We start from the raw sequence: 15,250 nt of genomic DNA on the forward strand, positions 1-15,250 counted from the left end.
AAGAGAAAAGGCAGAGAAGCTGCCCACCAATCTGAACACCAGCATTTCATTGAGAGGAGATGGTGGTGAGGCCTATGGCTCACTGTCAGTGGAATTTAGCAGAGAGCAGTGGGGAAACATGGGGTTGTTTTGTGAGGACTAAGGGCATACAGTGGGGCTGTTAATAGCTACTCCAGAAACTCCCTCTTTCAGGAGTCAGTTTTACTGAACTGGACCAAACTGCCTCTAGCACAGCCCAGCCTTTACCTGAATCCCTTGATCACCTCCAACTAAGCATAAAAATATCCATGGAGAAACATTTCATTTACAGCCTACACTTTGTATTACAACAATTATCACACCCCACAAAACCACACCCTGTAAGTTTTCCCTTACCAGAGTTGCCATCTTCCCAGCAACTCCTGTAAACTCACCATCGCATCCAAGCCCTCGCTATCCAATCTCTTGCCCACACAACAGACTGCAGGGGAAAAAACAGCATAACAGCTTTGAACACTGGATGAGTACCCAGTTGAACAAAGACCATGAATTGTTCACACAGAAACAGTGGCAGTGCAGTGAGGCACTAACATTTGAAGAGTGCCAGAAGAGTTAAGAGTAGCAACATCTGGTTTTGTAGAATTTATCAGGTGTGATATGTGTGAGTACATATAAACATGGGAGCTTTACACTTTATGAGGAAGTCTGGAGTGCATCTGATTAATACACTTATTTTCTTAAGTATTTTATAGTATTTTTCATTTACTGTCAGTGTTAACACACAAGTCTAAGGACAAAAAAAATACTTCAGCTGGTTAAATCAGCTCATTCTGGATAAGCACATAGCTCAGATGAATAAGATGAGAGCCCAGAAATTAGCTCAACTTGCCAATCCTTATTATCAAGCACACTGTTTGTAATTCACAGTAGGTTATCAACAGTGGGGCCACGTTTGGGAGATATCATCACATCTGGTATTGATTTCTGGCAGGATTCAGGTATTTTTTGAAACCTCCTCTTCAAACTGAAAAGTTAATAAAATGCATACATACTACTAGGCAGATTTTATTTTTTCTTTTTATTTCAGTAGGCACTAAAATGGGGATAGTTACATACTGCAGCACATCACAACATAAAGAAGTCATACTCCTGCTTTTAAATCACAGCACTAGCTTCCCTCAACAGGAACAATGTGGAATGTGAGAAAGAGAAACAATTTGACATTTGCAGCACAGGTTGAGCACATGTGTGAAAAACTGTGAGAAACCCATTATTCAATTTAATGAAATAAATGTAAAAAAGCTACTCTTAACTCCCAGCATCAAAAAATAAAGCAAACAAATACTCTCCATTTTAACAAAGGCCCCAGATACACAGGTCTATAGAAGTGAAAACATTCACAGGAAACCATACTATAAAGTCGTATGACTTTGGTCCATTCTAAATGCCCTTCAACACATTGCATGCACACTCCTGTTTACGCCCAGTATCGAACGGCTCAACAAGAAAAAGTCCCAAATAATGTAATTTATGAGGAAGCTAGGAATGAGAGTAGCAACTCCAACCACTAATTCCTTCTTAACTGTAATTCTTCAATGAAACAAATTGATGGCAGTAGCAGCCACAAAAAAGGTGTCATCTAGTTAATGCTGTAAGCGACATTGTATCTAGGATTCATTATAAATCCATACATAATTTTGCTGAGGGAAAATCTGGGTAACTGAGTATTTCTATTGATAACATCAGTTTAAAAATATACTAGGAGAAAAAGCAAATGTTTTTAAACAAATTACTTCACATTTAAAATTTTGGACAAGGAATATTCAAGTATCCAACATATACATATAATTTCTGGAAACAATTACAGTAATTAAAACAACACTCAACCTTTGGAGGGAGACATTTTATGGAAGGCATTCCAGAAACTACAACCCCACTGACACTGATCATCTTGGGTGTGTTCAATTAACAGGAGAAACTAATTTAAAGTAAAAACTCCTGCTGCTGAGAATCATCCAGGATTTAGCACTCAACCTTCACCCCCTGGCTCCAAGGATTTAAATCCTTAGACTGTCAGCAGGAGCTTTCTAGATGAGACAATTAATTTGAAATACTGTTTTTACTACTGAGCAACCAAAACTACAAAGCCAGTGTTTCCAGTAATAAATTTCATCTACCAATAAAATAAAATAAAAATAAAAAAAAAATCCATGACTTGAGATTAAGATAGTTTTTTAATCTGACTATTTTACCTCAACATCTACCAGCTTCATTACATTTCAAAAATGTTATCTTCTTTCTCTAGGCTAGCCTAAACCAGTTAGAGTTAACTCACATTGACTCTGAAATACAGATACTACACCTAGAGAAGTAGGGATACAAATCACAGAGACTTTTAGGTGCTTTATATGTGACCTTTTGGAATTTCAGAAAAAGTTCAGACTTCCAGTTGCAATCTTCAGTGTTAAAATAAAATCATTAAAATCAGAATTCAAATAGCTTTTAATTGTTCAGGTAGAAAAAAAAGTAAATCTCTTTACAGACAGTGATACGAGATGCTGTCCACATGACTGAGATCATGGTTGAGCGAGACAGTAAATTCAGTTTCAGAATGTCTCGTATGAGATCAAAACCACCACAGCTGCATGACACACCAATTGAGTGCAACCCACTCTGCCAGTTCTAATTTTGCACAGTTATGCTCCATCAGGTAGTGTCTGTCCTGCAGCCAGAATACAGCCAGCATAAACAGTACCATGTGATCTGACTTATTTGATGAGAATGTGCTACCAGGTGATTTGGTACTGCACAAATGCAGTGTTAATGAACACGGGACCACAGCCCAAAGTACAGAGTGAAACAATTTGTCAAGGTCAACCACACAAGCTACTCGTAGACCTAAAAATAGCATCCAGTCCTCCTTAATCTCAGACTAGCTTGCTACCTACCAGGCAGCACTGCTGCCCAACATAGCAAACACAGTTTTCAAATTATGATGTGGTTGGTTCCCAGGATTCCTTTGGCACATTTTTCTTAATACTATCCCTGCTGCCCTCCGTATCTATGGAGGTCCCAGTTCCATGTGATGGTCCTAGGTCCAGAACATTTATTTTCATCCAAATCATTACTGCTAACCAGCTATGTCCCCTGCTGCCCAATGCCTACCCACACAAACCAAGGCCCATTTCAGCAACTGCAGTGTTGACACTGCATTTAGGAAAATGTTTAGCTTGACCAATGCAAGCAACCACAGTGAAGTCAAACAAATCTATGTCCATATGAAAGAGTTTTCAGGGCTTATTCTCCAAAAAGCAGAACACATTTTTATGCCTGATAGGAGACACTAAGACACTACTGAGGATGTGCTATATAACCCACATAATATAAAACACTACTCCTACTTCTTTGTATGTGGTTCACTAAAAAAATATTTTAATTGTAGTTCACCAAATGTTGACTCTGACATATTAGTGTAGAGAACTACACACACAGATTGCTAATTCTCGGAAAATAAAAAAGCAGCTTCCATCAAATGCTTAGCCCAACACATACAGAGACACACAAAAAAGTAACGCAAATACTATAAAGTAAATATTAAAAATGTGTTGAAACGCATCTTTGTCCCAGTTTCTGCAGGAAACAGAGTACATGCCTACAAGTGTGCTATATTGTTTGAATTACTGTTTGGAGATGGCAATAGGACAGAGCAAGAAATACACTATTGATTAGAAATTGTGTCAAAGAAATTGTACTGAAGAAACTTTGAAATGTTAAAAATCTCCATAGCTTGCTAATGCTAGAAATAAGCTTGCCTGTAGAAGTTTTAGTAAGTCCTGTGGCATTATATATATATATAGATGGAGAGTCATAATTATAGAGTCAAATATTATTTTTCTCTACTATCCTGCCCAAGTCATTATAAGGATTTAATCCAATGTTCACATCTTGCTTATTCTATGAGATGAATGATTAGTCAGAAATGAATTCATTAGAAGATAGCAAGTATACAATCACTAAAGAAGAATTCCAATTAGAATTCAAGGTACCAAAATAACAGCCAAGAGGACATGCATTGTTAAAAAAAAACCTCTAAAGATGAAGCTAGTTGAGACCAAAAATCTCCAAAGACACTGGCATTGGTACATCTTTCACCAGGGTTTTGACTTGCTGCTGCTGATGGTGCATTTCAGTATGCTCTGAGTGAATTTCAAGATAGAATCACTTGTTTTTACAATTAGAGAGTAAGGATAAATGCAGCAAAAGACTACAAGAGTTCTTTTCTTCTCCCTGCCACCCCAAGAAAAGATATATCCATTCCACTAAACCCATTTTTCTGGTAATTTACAAAGACCTTCCTGAGTAATTTCTGTGCAGCAGAGAACATTTTTGATGAAAGGAAGGTCCCAAAATTTTCATGGTTAGCAGACAATATTTCAGAATCAAGAAACATTGATGTCAGAGGAAATGCTCTGAGCTCCGCTGTGCAATGAAGGTCACAGTTGCAGATATGGATATCATCAGTGAATTTTGCCCTACATGTTGTCTTGACATTGTAGCAAGAGGGAAAAAGAAGAGCAAAGTGCTTATTAAGAAAGTGTCAGCACCAAACAAGGCCATTTGTGTCATGAAGCTAGAAAATTCCATGTCAAAAATTGTTTCACTGACAACACTGTAATGGGTATCACAGTGCCAGGCACCGTCAATGTCCTGAATCAGCTAATACACTTGAATCCCTTGGGATTCACAGTCTTCCTGGCACTTATCCCTATAGAAAACTAAGTGACAATCTGATTTTTAAGCACAGCCCTGTCTCTAACAGGTAGCAGTCACTGATGAGTCTGCTGACATTTGCCACATACGCTGAACTTGGTCATCACATTAGTTATGCTGCCATAGCTGTGCCAACAAGGAGCTGGCTGGAATCACATCCTCTGCCTGACTTTGCTGTTCCTCCAAAGACCACACTGCAAGTGGAGCTACCACTGCGGAAGTGTTTTGTTGCTTTAGTTTGCTGTGTCAAAAGCGACAACTTGGACATACTGGCAGAACTTTCTCCAATAGGGCTCCTGGCCTACAAAGCTATGCTGGCAGAGGCTGGTTAACAAAGATGTTAAGTGCCTTTTATTTTTACGACACCAAGGAACACCATCCAAGTCACTACAGCATTATACTGTGAGTTTTAAGTGAGGAAACTTGAATCCTGCTACACAGGTTGCAAATCAGAGACCATGGATTTAACTGTACAGCAGTTTAAACAGGATTCTTTAATTTTCTGCAGAGGCTTTTAGATCACTCACAAGCTGCACATTTGGAATACTACCTCACTGAAGGGAATTATCCCTCTGCAGGATTACAACCTACACAATTTGCCACTAAAATAAGAGACCCCAATACTAAGTAACCTATTCTAAGTTACTGACCCAGTGAACAAACAACCCCTCCTATTCATACTCCAATGACCTTACTAGCCTAAAAGGAAGAACTATTATCAAAGCTACAAATCTGTGTGTAGTTCCTATATATCCCGTAAGACAAAATCACTCTTGTAAAAGGAACATAGTGCCCTCATCTTTGCAAAGGAAGAATGAACACTTGACAAGGTGTGAAGACACACTGGCATAAATGACCAACACATCCAGACTTCAAATCCTTTCAAGACATACACTTACATCAGTTGTATGTAGTAGTTTTACAGATAAAACCCAAGAAAGAACATTTTAATTTTACTTCCTGGGTTCAAGCTATCATTAACTTTGAATTAAATTACAATTATAATTGCTCAAGTCAGTTTCCATGTAAGATAACCAGAAAACAAATATGTTAGCAGCCACTGACATGGTGATAGACATGATTCACCATGAACAATATGGGAAAGCTTTAGCAGAAGTAGGGATAAAACCCAAGCACCAGTGCAACATTTAGTACTTCCATCTTTTCTTCAGCTCAACACCACCTCCTTCCTAGAACTCTTTCAACCAGTCCCTTCGATATATATCTACTTGATCTCAAGATTTCCCAGGCCCAAGCCCTTTACCTTTTCGTCTGCCTCTTCTCATTCTGAGTGCTTCCTTCTCTTAGTTTTTTCTTAAATATGTCTCCTGTGTGTTTTTTCTACCTCACTAAGGTTTAGATTTCATCTTGTCACAGTGCTCAGGTCTAACAAAAAGCAGACATGAATCAAGCATGACAAAGTGATGTTTGGCAAAGAACTAATTTGTAAAAGGAAGCACTAAGCAATCCTTGCCAGAGATGCCATTACCACATTCCAGAATTTCCTGTCACCTGCAAAAGAAAAAATAGCCCAGGTTCTCTTTCCCTAAAGGAGAAAAAAAGAGAGTTGGGAATAATGTAACATTAGAAGTTAGTTTGTCTTCCTTGTTCTCTAGTTTGATCTACAATACATTATAATTCATTTTATCTAGAGAAGTTTAGGGACTTCAGAAAAATTACCACAGCTTTTACAATCCCTAAGAAACCAAATGCTTGAAAAGCTGAGAGTGATCAGTCCACCACCACCATCCCTGCAAATCGAGAGAGCAGAGTGGGAGTGAGGGAGCAGGCACGATTGTTGAAATGAAGTACTATGAGACAGTACAGGAAAACCAAAAGTACAGGAACCAAGAAGCAAGAACAGGACACAATCAAACTACAGTGCCAAGTACAACTTTGCTTGAACATTGTGCTCATTAAGTAAATTCAGTAAAAAAGCTGTCCATCAGCTATGACTACCTCCTGCTCACATAAGCCACTTCCTCAGAGAGCATACGCAGTAAAATGAATGTGCACTGGGTCTTTACATGCAGACAAGAGAATGCAAAGCCCATGACTACACAGTGAGGTTATTACATATATAGGAAATGCCAATTTTTTTTATTGTTCACAGTGTATAAAAATGAGCACCTGGCATACCAAAGACATTAGCTTTATGGATTCACCACCTAGAACCCATTCTCTGCACAGACATGAAATAAAGTATCTTGACTCTGTGTGTGGATTATCTTCCTGCACATTGGGTGAAAGAATCCGTATTTGGGAAAACACAATATGCTGGCATTCTGGCCACTTGAGAACTCTGTCAGTTTAGGGAACACTTGAGCCTGGGTTCCAACCATTTGGGTCCATTTCAAGAATATAAAAAAATTCTGCAAGTGATACAGCAGCTCCATCAGTCTTTGGTTGTTACACTAAAAATAAGAGTGCTGACTGGACTTTGCATGGTAAGGACCTGAATATTGGCTAATTTCTTCTAAAAATACTATTAAAAATGAAAGAACAAGCAACAGAAGCAGCCCAGTCATTACACAGGTACAAGAAAATCCAGTGGCACAGGGAGTTTCCACAGACAAAGGATTTCCCACAGCCTATTGTTGGAAACACTGATTCAATTGCACACATCTTGCTCAACAGGCTGCTGATTCAACCAGAAGAGGATGCTGGTATGTCTCACCTTCTGCATTCCACCTACTGCAGCCTAAATCAACAAAAAACTGGCTTTAAGAAAACATGTGACTATATCTCATGCTGGTTTCAAGTTATTTACAATACAATCCTTTGGTTGAACAATATCATCTTTTTGTCAATGCCATTTAAAGGTACCCATAATGAAATAATATATCAGGAATTTTAACTGCTGCTGTCTCCTACCTTGTCTAGTTGGACATTTCACTAGAAGCAGCTGGTCAGAAGGTGAAACACAGACTATGGAATACTTTCAGCTTCACTGCTGTATGAGGAAACTACAGACCAGAAAAATCATCAACACACAAACTTATAAGATGATCAGATAAAATGTGTTTTACAGCTGGAGACAAATCCTGTCTATGAAGAACAGTCTGCTTGTGAAAATTAATGACCTGCTGCAACTCCCCAGAGAAAGCCCTCAGGTAAGGAATTCACATGGAACCAGGGAGCAATTCAGTGGAGGCTATTTTAAACCCAAACCATTCTACAGCTACTTCCAGGCGCAGCCCTAAATTCAGCAACAGTATCTGTTTCCCAAAAGCAGATTTTAAGCTGTCTCTGACAGGTAACTGGAGATGGGCAGTGCAGTTCCAGAGGCATGACATGCAGCTAGCCTCCAAAATAAAGCATGAGCTGTTATTTTTTAGAGAACAGATTGTAACTCTGTTCTGCGGCAGAAGTTATATACATTTCTTTCTCATACTCACTAAGGTGTGTTCAGGATGCTGGCAGGGAAAAGTATAAACAATTCCCTAGAGTGAGGTAGGAAGCAGAGACATGAGAAGTGTGGCTAGAGGCTAACAGATTAGCCATTACCAAATTTATAATCCATGTAGGCTCTAAAACATGTTAAATATCCTGGAGCTGCATTTTTAAAACCTTAGGACTGAAATAACAGGAAATGAGCTTGTTTTAATGACACAGAGAAGCTGCATTAGAGAAAAAAAGTGGGGGAAAGGAAAACCAACTTCCAGGTGTATTTTTTTGCAAACCAGCACATATATGCACGCAACAGATACTGCTGAATTCAATCACAAATGTATCACTGCTTTGCTGAAATCAACAAAAATACCTTCACTTCAGTGAAGCAGTTACACTTAAAATATCAAGCTTATTTTATATTTTAAGCTCAACTTAAAATATCATGATGCATCTGAAGTAAACAGGACTTGAGTGCTTTATTGGTGAAGGCACAGTCTTGCTTTTTATAGTCCTAACTTGAAAAAAATGTATTTTGCTGATAAATGGAAATAATAAAAGAAGTTAAAAAGTCATTGCTTAAAATTACTTGAAATTCCCCTTATAACAATAAGACATCAATTATTAATTGGCTTACAATCAAAATATAAACCAACTGTGTTTCACTTAAGTCTGGATATAGATCATTAGTCTCTAACAATGAGGACTATGTTACGATTTACTAGGAAAGCTTTAAAAACCATGGATAATCCAAATAAACGAAAAAAGTTCTGAACCATCCAAAATAAACTAGGAGGTCTACAAATTAGGGTGGTATCTAAAGTGAAATGTGCATTTAAAGACTACACGGGGAACAGTGCCTGTATTTACTGCTGTCCAACACTTGCTGGATGTAGACATAGTTTAGAACTCCTTTTAAACACGTATCTTTAATTATCTGAATGAAGATTTTTCAGTTAAGCATCTGATCAGATGATTTTAAAAGAATTAAAGGAAAACCTTTATACCACAGAAAAAACATGTAAGCTTCTCAACAGAACTAGTGGGAAATGCACTGCTTTGCTCTCCTTTTACTGCTTTTAAAAGAACAAAAAGCAGTAGCAAGATATTAGCAGGGCAGGTTTAACTGAAAAGCTCTACTACCTTAACATGTTGAAACACAGATTTCCCACCTCGAAGGGAAATCAGGGATTTCCTTTTGCCTTTTCTAGAGAAATCTATAGAAAACCGACACCGAGAGGTGTCTGCGCAGACACACACTAGAACAGGTCACTCAGGAAGTTGAGCTCTCCCTGCACGACCTGGCCTGAAGCTGAGATTCGGCCGCCCTGAACCTGCCCCTTCCCGGCCCGGTTCTGCCGCGGAGCCGCCGCTCGCTCCCGCCGGGCCGGGAACGCGCCGAGCCCGGGCCTCGAACGCGCCGAGCCCGGGTCGGACAGCGCGAGGGGGCGGCGCCCCCTGGCGGTCACTGCCAGCGCCGCCGCCGCGCCCGGAGTCTGTCCGTCCTTTGTCCGTCCTTTGCCCAGGGGCAGAGAGAGGACCTGGTTCATAAACCCAGCAATCCGCCTGCTCACACTATACACGCACCAGCCGAGTCAGGTAGAAGGAAGGCAGTGGGAACCGAGCTTTCAAACATCGGTTCTCTGCAGCCACAGCCATCAATTTGTTCATCAAATCAGCTGCCTCACTCATCTGCAACTTCTATCTTCTACAGTACATGAGGTGGTATCACCTGAGAGTAGGGCCTCTTAACTACAGTGTCCTCAATCATTCCCAAAGCACTACTCATCCCATATTCCCAACGGTGCGAGTTTGGTGGGGAGAAGCTAAAAACTCTGCCAGCCTGTAGCAAGCTGGGAAAAAAAAAATTAATAGTTGTTCTGGCAACTTCAGTATTTTACACCTGCTGAAGAGCTGTCTTTCCAATTCTGTATTGTTTAAATGTAACATTTGCGTCTTTTAAAAGATAATATTTAAATAAGGGTATGTTTTCATAAATTATCATAATGAGAAGAGATCATTTACCTGATTTATTGTTTCTTCAAATGCTTTTATATAATGATTAAGTTCTCTGTCCATTGTAGCATATTCTAGCATGACTTTTTCCATATTGTCAACATCTTCTGCATCATCTGCAAAATTAAAAATGTGGAACATGGGTAATCAAATTATTTTCAGGCAGCATTTTTCTTTACAAATATTTTATTTACAAGTATTCATGCTGTGAATATCTAATGCATTTGTAAGTCTCAGCAGATGTTTTCAAGCTACTCAAACATACACTTTTTTTTCCCCCCCATTTTGCAACTGTAATCTTTGACATTTCTTGGGTAACTCAAACAAACAGCTTACTCAGAAAGACACTTCCCTGGTTTCATGTGAACAAGAGAGAGTATGTGTAATTTCATCTACCAACACCTAGTCATTAGGCAATCAGGATATTTTCTGCAAAAGTTATATTTCATGACTCATCACATTGCCTCAGAAATAGTCAGAAGAAACCTAAATGCCCTCTCAGCACAGTATAGTTCATAGCTATAATTAGACCCTTTATCCCCAATAAACACAGCTACAGGAAAATCAAAACAAAGCCAGCATTTTATAACACAGGAAATAATGGAAGAACGGATAGCATTGGTGACTCAAGCAGTAAAATTCTAATTGCTACGGAAAATCAATTAACACAGGTCATGTGATTAGTAATTGATATCCACTTTTATTCTCTTCTGCATTCCTCCTAATTCTACTCCTTTCAGCTCTAACTACACCTCTGCTTTCCCATTCTAACATTGCTGTGCATCTGCTTAGGTAAGAACCCTCTGCAGATGCTACAAGGCTAAACAGCCACAGCTGTATATTCCTGACACAGCTGCATGTACCACACACATCAAGTGCTGCCAGCTGTGGGAGGACAGCCAGCCACAAGCCCTGAATCCATGCAAGAAATCAAGAAGTTAGTAAGCCTAAGTTTCCACTTCTGCTACTCCCATTTATTCCTATCCTGCAGTTTCCAGGTATTCAGAAAGCAGCTGAAGCAGCTGGACTATGTGAAAGAATCCCAAAGTCTGCCATGCAGCATTAGGGGTTGTCATTTGATGGAGCATTCTTTAAAAGAACTAAAGAACTTAAGTAGCCAATCTGTGCTGCTACTTTTAGTAAGAAAATTTTGTAGTACACGGCTTTTTAAATTACTTTTTTTTTTTTTTTGTAGAGAAAAGAAAATGTCTTCTGATCTGGCAAGCTGGCACACTCCTTAACTTGCTACCTGTATTATTATGTTAGAACACAAAAATCTGTCCCTGCAGAAAGCTGACACAATTGTATATGACCATCAGTTTGAGAGCAAAATCTGAAACATGTCACTCAGAGACAGAAACATCACACCATACTGAAACAGTCATGGATCAACGAGACAAAGGAAAAGTGCTAAGATATATTTACACAAAAAAAGTTACATAATAAGCTATGCTATTTTGTGAACATGGCAATTTCAGTCATGACATTTCCCTTAATTATATACAGGCTTGGTATGTATCCATTTTTCATTAAGTAGATGAATGGATACTGCAGACAGAATCTTGGCCTTCCTGCAACTTTCTTCTGAATAATCAGCATTCCCCTCTCCCCTTTCCCTTCCCTCCCACCCAGTTTCCATGTCCTATCTGGTAACTATGATCATACTATTTTTCCTTCCTGCTAGGAAGCATATGAAATGCCTCCTTCAAGGCTGACACAAAGGACACTCCATGAATCACAGGAAAGGTCTGTGTAGCAAATAACTGTCATTCTCCTCCCATGGCCAAAATGAATCATATCCACAACATAAAGAAACTATAGTGGCCTAAATATTTTTTAAGCAATTTTAGGGGAGAAGTGCATTTTTAAATACCAAGAGAGCTGTACAAATGTTGTCTTTCCTAATAGTTAAAAAATAACTTTAGGTGAAGAGTAGTAACATTGTGTGCAACTTGGGAGATGTATTAAAATAAAGCTCAAAGAGGTGGAACAGAGCTCGGCAAGAGGGACATTATCTCCAACTACATCCTGCTCTACATTCTTCCTGTACTGACGGTTCCACCCATTCACCAGCCTACTTTAAGTCTCTGCTGAGAGTTCACTGCTGTTTCCCTGTTGCTGTTCTTTCACACACATTACACATCCGGGGAAATTGGTGAACACATCACTAGCACACAATCATATCCCTGCCCTTGGAGGTACTATGGACATACAGATAGATCTGAAGGACTGCATACAGGTCAGTTGTTGTCCATGTCCTATTTCTGCTCCTTGACAGATTCTGGAGTCCATTTTCTGTCTGAAGTTCAATCCATAGGGTGCTGAGAGCTGAGAGAAAATATCCTATGTTGTTCCCAGCCACTTACCTCCCCATATCTTAAACAAGATTTAAAAGAAAACTTACACAAACTATTCTATTTGCCTTTTAAAAACTCTCATTGTTCTACATCACACACTGCATAACCTGCTGTGCAAGGCTTCTCCGCTTCCCTTCCCCTGAAGAGCCAAGAGCATTTCTGTCCCCCCTACTAGGGAGCAGACGCAGGGCAGAGCTTGGGTGCACATGATAAAAAACTGTGGGTGACTGTATGGGGGAGTAAAGTTTTACAGCTCACCAAGGCAGGGATCCCAGCACTTTCAAGGTTTTTTTAGAACAGACTCCACCATAGACTAATTAGAACACACCAGTTGACCTGATCTTACTAAGAAACAAGAAATTAGAACAGATTTTTCTCTCCTCAACACCATCCCATAACTCATTCTCACAAATCCCAACCACTGGTTTAACAGCATTACAGTATCAAAAATAATTAAAATTTAATAATTACATCAGGCCTTTGAAAGATTCAAAAAGCATTGTCTGTTATTCACTATGCAAGCTCTGCTGCTGCTTTTGCTTCACATGTGAGTGTGACAGTGGAGATCCGTGGTAAGGAGATTGAAGGCACTGACTCTTCCAGCAGACCAGGAGCACACTGACTGCTGAATGCCCTCCAGCCTGACTCCAGCTACAAAGCCAGACAACTCTCCAAAGTACTCAAACCTATCACTCTGCAGGCCAACAACCTAGCTTAACACCAAAATCAAACACTTTGCAAGTGCTGGATGAGTGCCTTTCTGTTATCTAATCAAAAGTTATCCTAATCTTATTTCTAATTCATATCTAAGGAATGCATTCCAAACTCTCTGCATATGCTTTTAGCTCGTGCCACAAAATACCATTGAAGTGCATATTGTAGTCTCCTTGTTATCTAGGCTAAATATGTTCAATTTAGTAAGCATTTCTTCACAAGTCATTTCCTTCACCACTCAGAGATTATACATTTTGCAGTATTAAATTTTTTACTCACAGAAAGCCCAGTTCAAGGCCATAATTTCATTTTCAAAGGCCCATGTGCAGCATGCTGAATTAGCTGGCTGAATATGCAGTTTGCAATTATGAATTCCAGCTTGCACAACTTTATGATCTCTTATTACAATGGAACAGGGATATTATTCTGAAAAGTCACAAAATATTATAGAACAAAATGGCATAAAGTGACTAGTAAGGGTTCGATTTCTCACTTCTGAAGATAATCAATCACACTTAGGTGACTTAATGCTGACTTAAATCATAATCAGCCAGTACTAAGTTATGTACCATGAACCCACAGTGTTAAAACAGAAGTTTCAACAACAGAATAGCGTCAAGTCAGCATTAATTTAATACATCCTATAGTAACACTCCTCTAAAGTTCAGTTATCCAAAACTTGCATTTCCTAACATCTGAGTTCATATTTACTTTAGTTTCCTTATATATCCACAAGTTATCAAAATTTCTAAAAAATTTTTACAACTACCTCTTTCCGTGCAAAAGTTACCACATCAGTATTTGTAATTTAGGGTATTACAGGTGTCCTGCAGCCAGTACACACCTAGTCTAAATAAGTATTCACTTCCACTGCAGACTTCAACACAAAATAGTCTGGAATACCATGAAATTACAGGAAGGCTCCAAACTTACAAATACAAATGTACTTAAAATGAATGCTTAAACACAGGCAATATGGATTAATACATACATACTTTCATATCTTTATAGTACTGGCTGACGAAAGTCAAAATTTCAATTTAAAGAAAGCAGGACATGTCAGTTCTACCTCTGGCACTACATATTAACTTGTTTTGAAATGTAAGGCTACACACTGGTTTTCCCATGATTCAAGGTACTCCATTGCACTCTTAACACAAACACCCATCACTTGAGCCATTAGCAACAGTGGTAGTAGGCAGTTGTCTTCATATGCCCCAGCAGCAGATAAAATACACACTTTGCCAGCAGGTTTCAAGTTACTGCTGACAGCAGAGGAACACGCGCTCTCTGACTCCCTGATTTAGTTCCATCTTTTGGAGATGAAAATACACTCTCAATTCAAGATAAAGCTAAGTATTTTTGCTGTCATTTTTAGTAAGCCCTTCATTTACAGATCTGTAACAGATCTGTAACAGAAGTGTTAAGACTACCCTCTGCACCCCCAGTTCTGGTCTACTCAAAACTATTGATAATACAAGTTGGACAGCAGATCTTGAAAAAACTCTCAACCAACCCACACTCTTTAAGAACAGTCTGACAACACACTTGGAGAAGACAGTAGTGATGCTCAGCAGTGAGAGGACACAGACCTATTAGAAAAGCACTGTCTCACTTCCCCTCTCTGTCTACACAGGAGTGAAGCTTGCCACAGCACTCCAGACTATACAGACCAAGAGAAACTTAAGCAGGAGACTGATTGCTTCTGCAGCACTGAGAGTACATGGCTTCTTTTTCTCCTGCAGATACATGGACAGCTCCTCAGAAAACTTTCATCAAAGATTTCTTTCAAAATCTCATTTCCCTGGCCTGCAACATACTTTACTTATTAAGCTGCAGAAAGAGCATTAGGTTAATAAATAAAATTCTAAACTAAAAGGAATGAGAAGCCATACAAAGGAACAGCAAAAAAACTGGAGAAAATCAAATTCATCTCCTGAACGCAGGTTTCTTTACATAGAAAAATGGTTGAAAGCAGAATGCCCAAAAAATCTCCATGGAGATGTCTGGATAGGGCATTAACC

General features: G+C 39.1%; 1 protein-coding gene across 2 annotated transcripts in view; it reads right to left on the reverse strand.

Moving 5' to 3' along the window:
• Positions 1-15,250, reverse strand: part of NSMCE2 (NSE2 SUMO ligase component of SMC5/6 complex) — a 125,482-nt gene that overhangs the window by 89,565 nt on the left and 20,667 nt on the right. For both annotated transcript variants that reach the window (XM_014254483.2, XM_088057283.1), the window contains one exon: positions 10,165-10,271. In XM_014254483.2, the coding sequence (XP_014109958.2) occupies positions 10,165-10,271 (107 nt within the window). The remainder of the gene's footprint in view (positions 1-10,164; positions 10,272-15,250) is intronic.

The sequence above is a fragment of the Pseudopodoces humilis genome, chromosome 1 (assembly GCF_049639895.1).
Source record: "Pseudopodoces humilis isolate 2021_Gansu_Grassland_sample_001 chromosome 1, ASM4963989v1, whole genome shotgun sequence".
NCBI classification, from domain to species: domain Eukaryota; kingdom Metazoa; phylum Chordata; class Aves; order Passeriformes; family Paridae; genus Pseudopodoces; species Pseudopodoces humilis.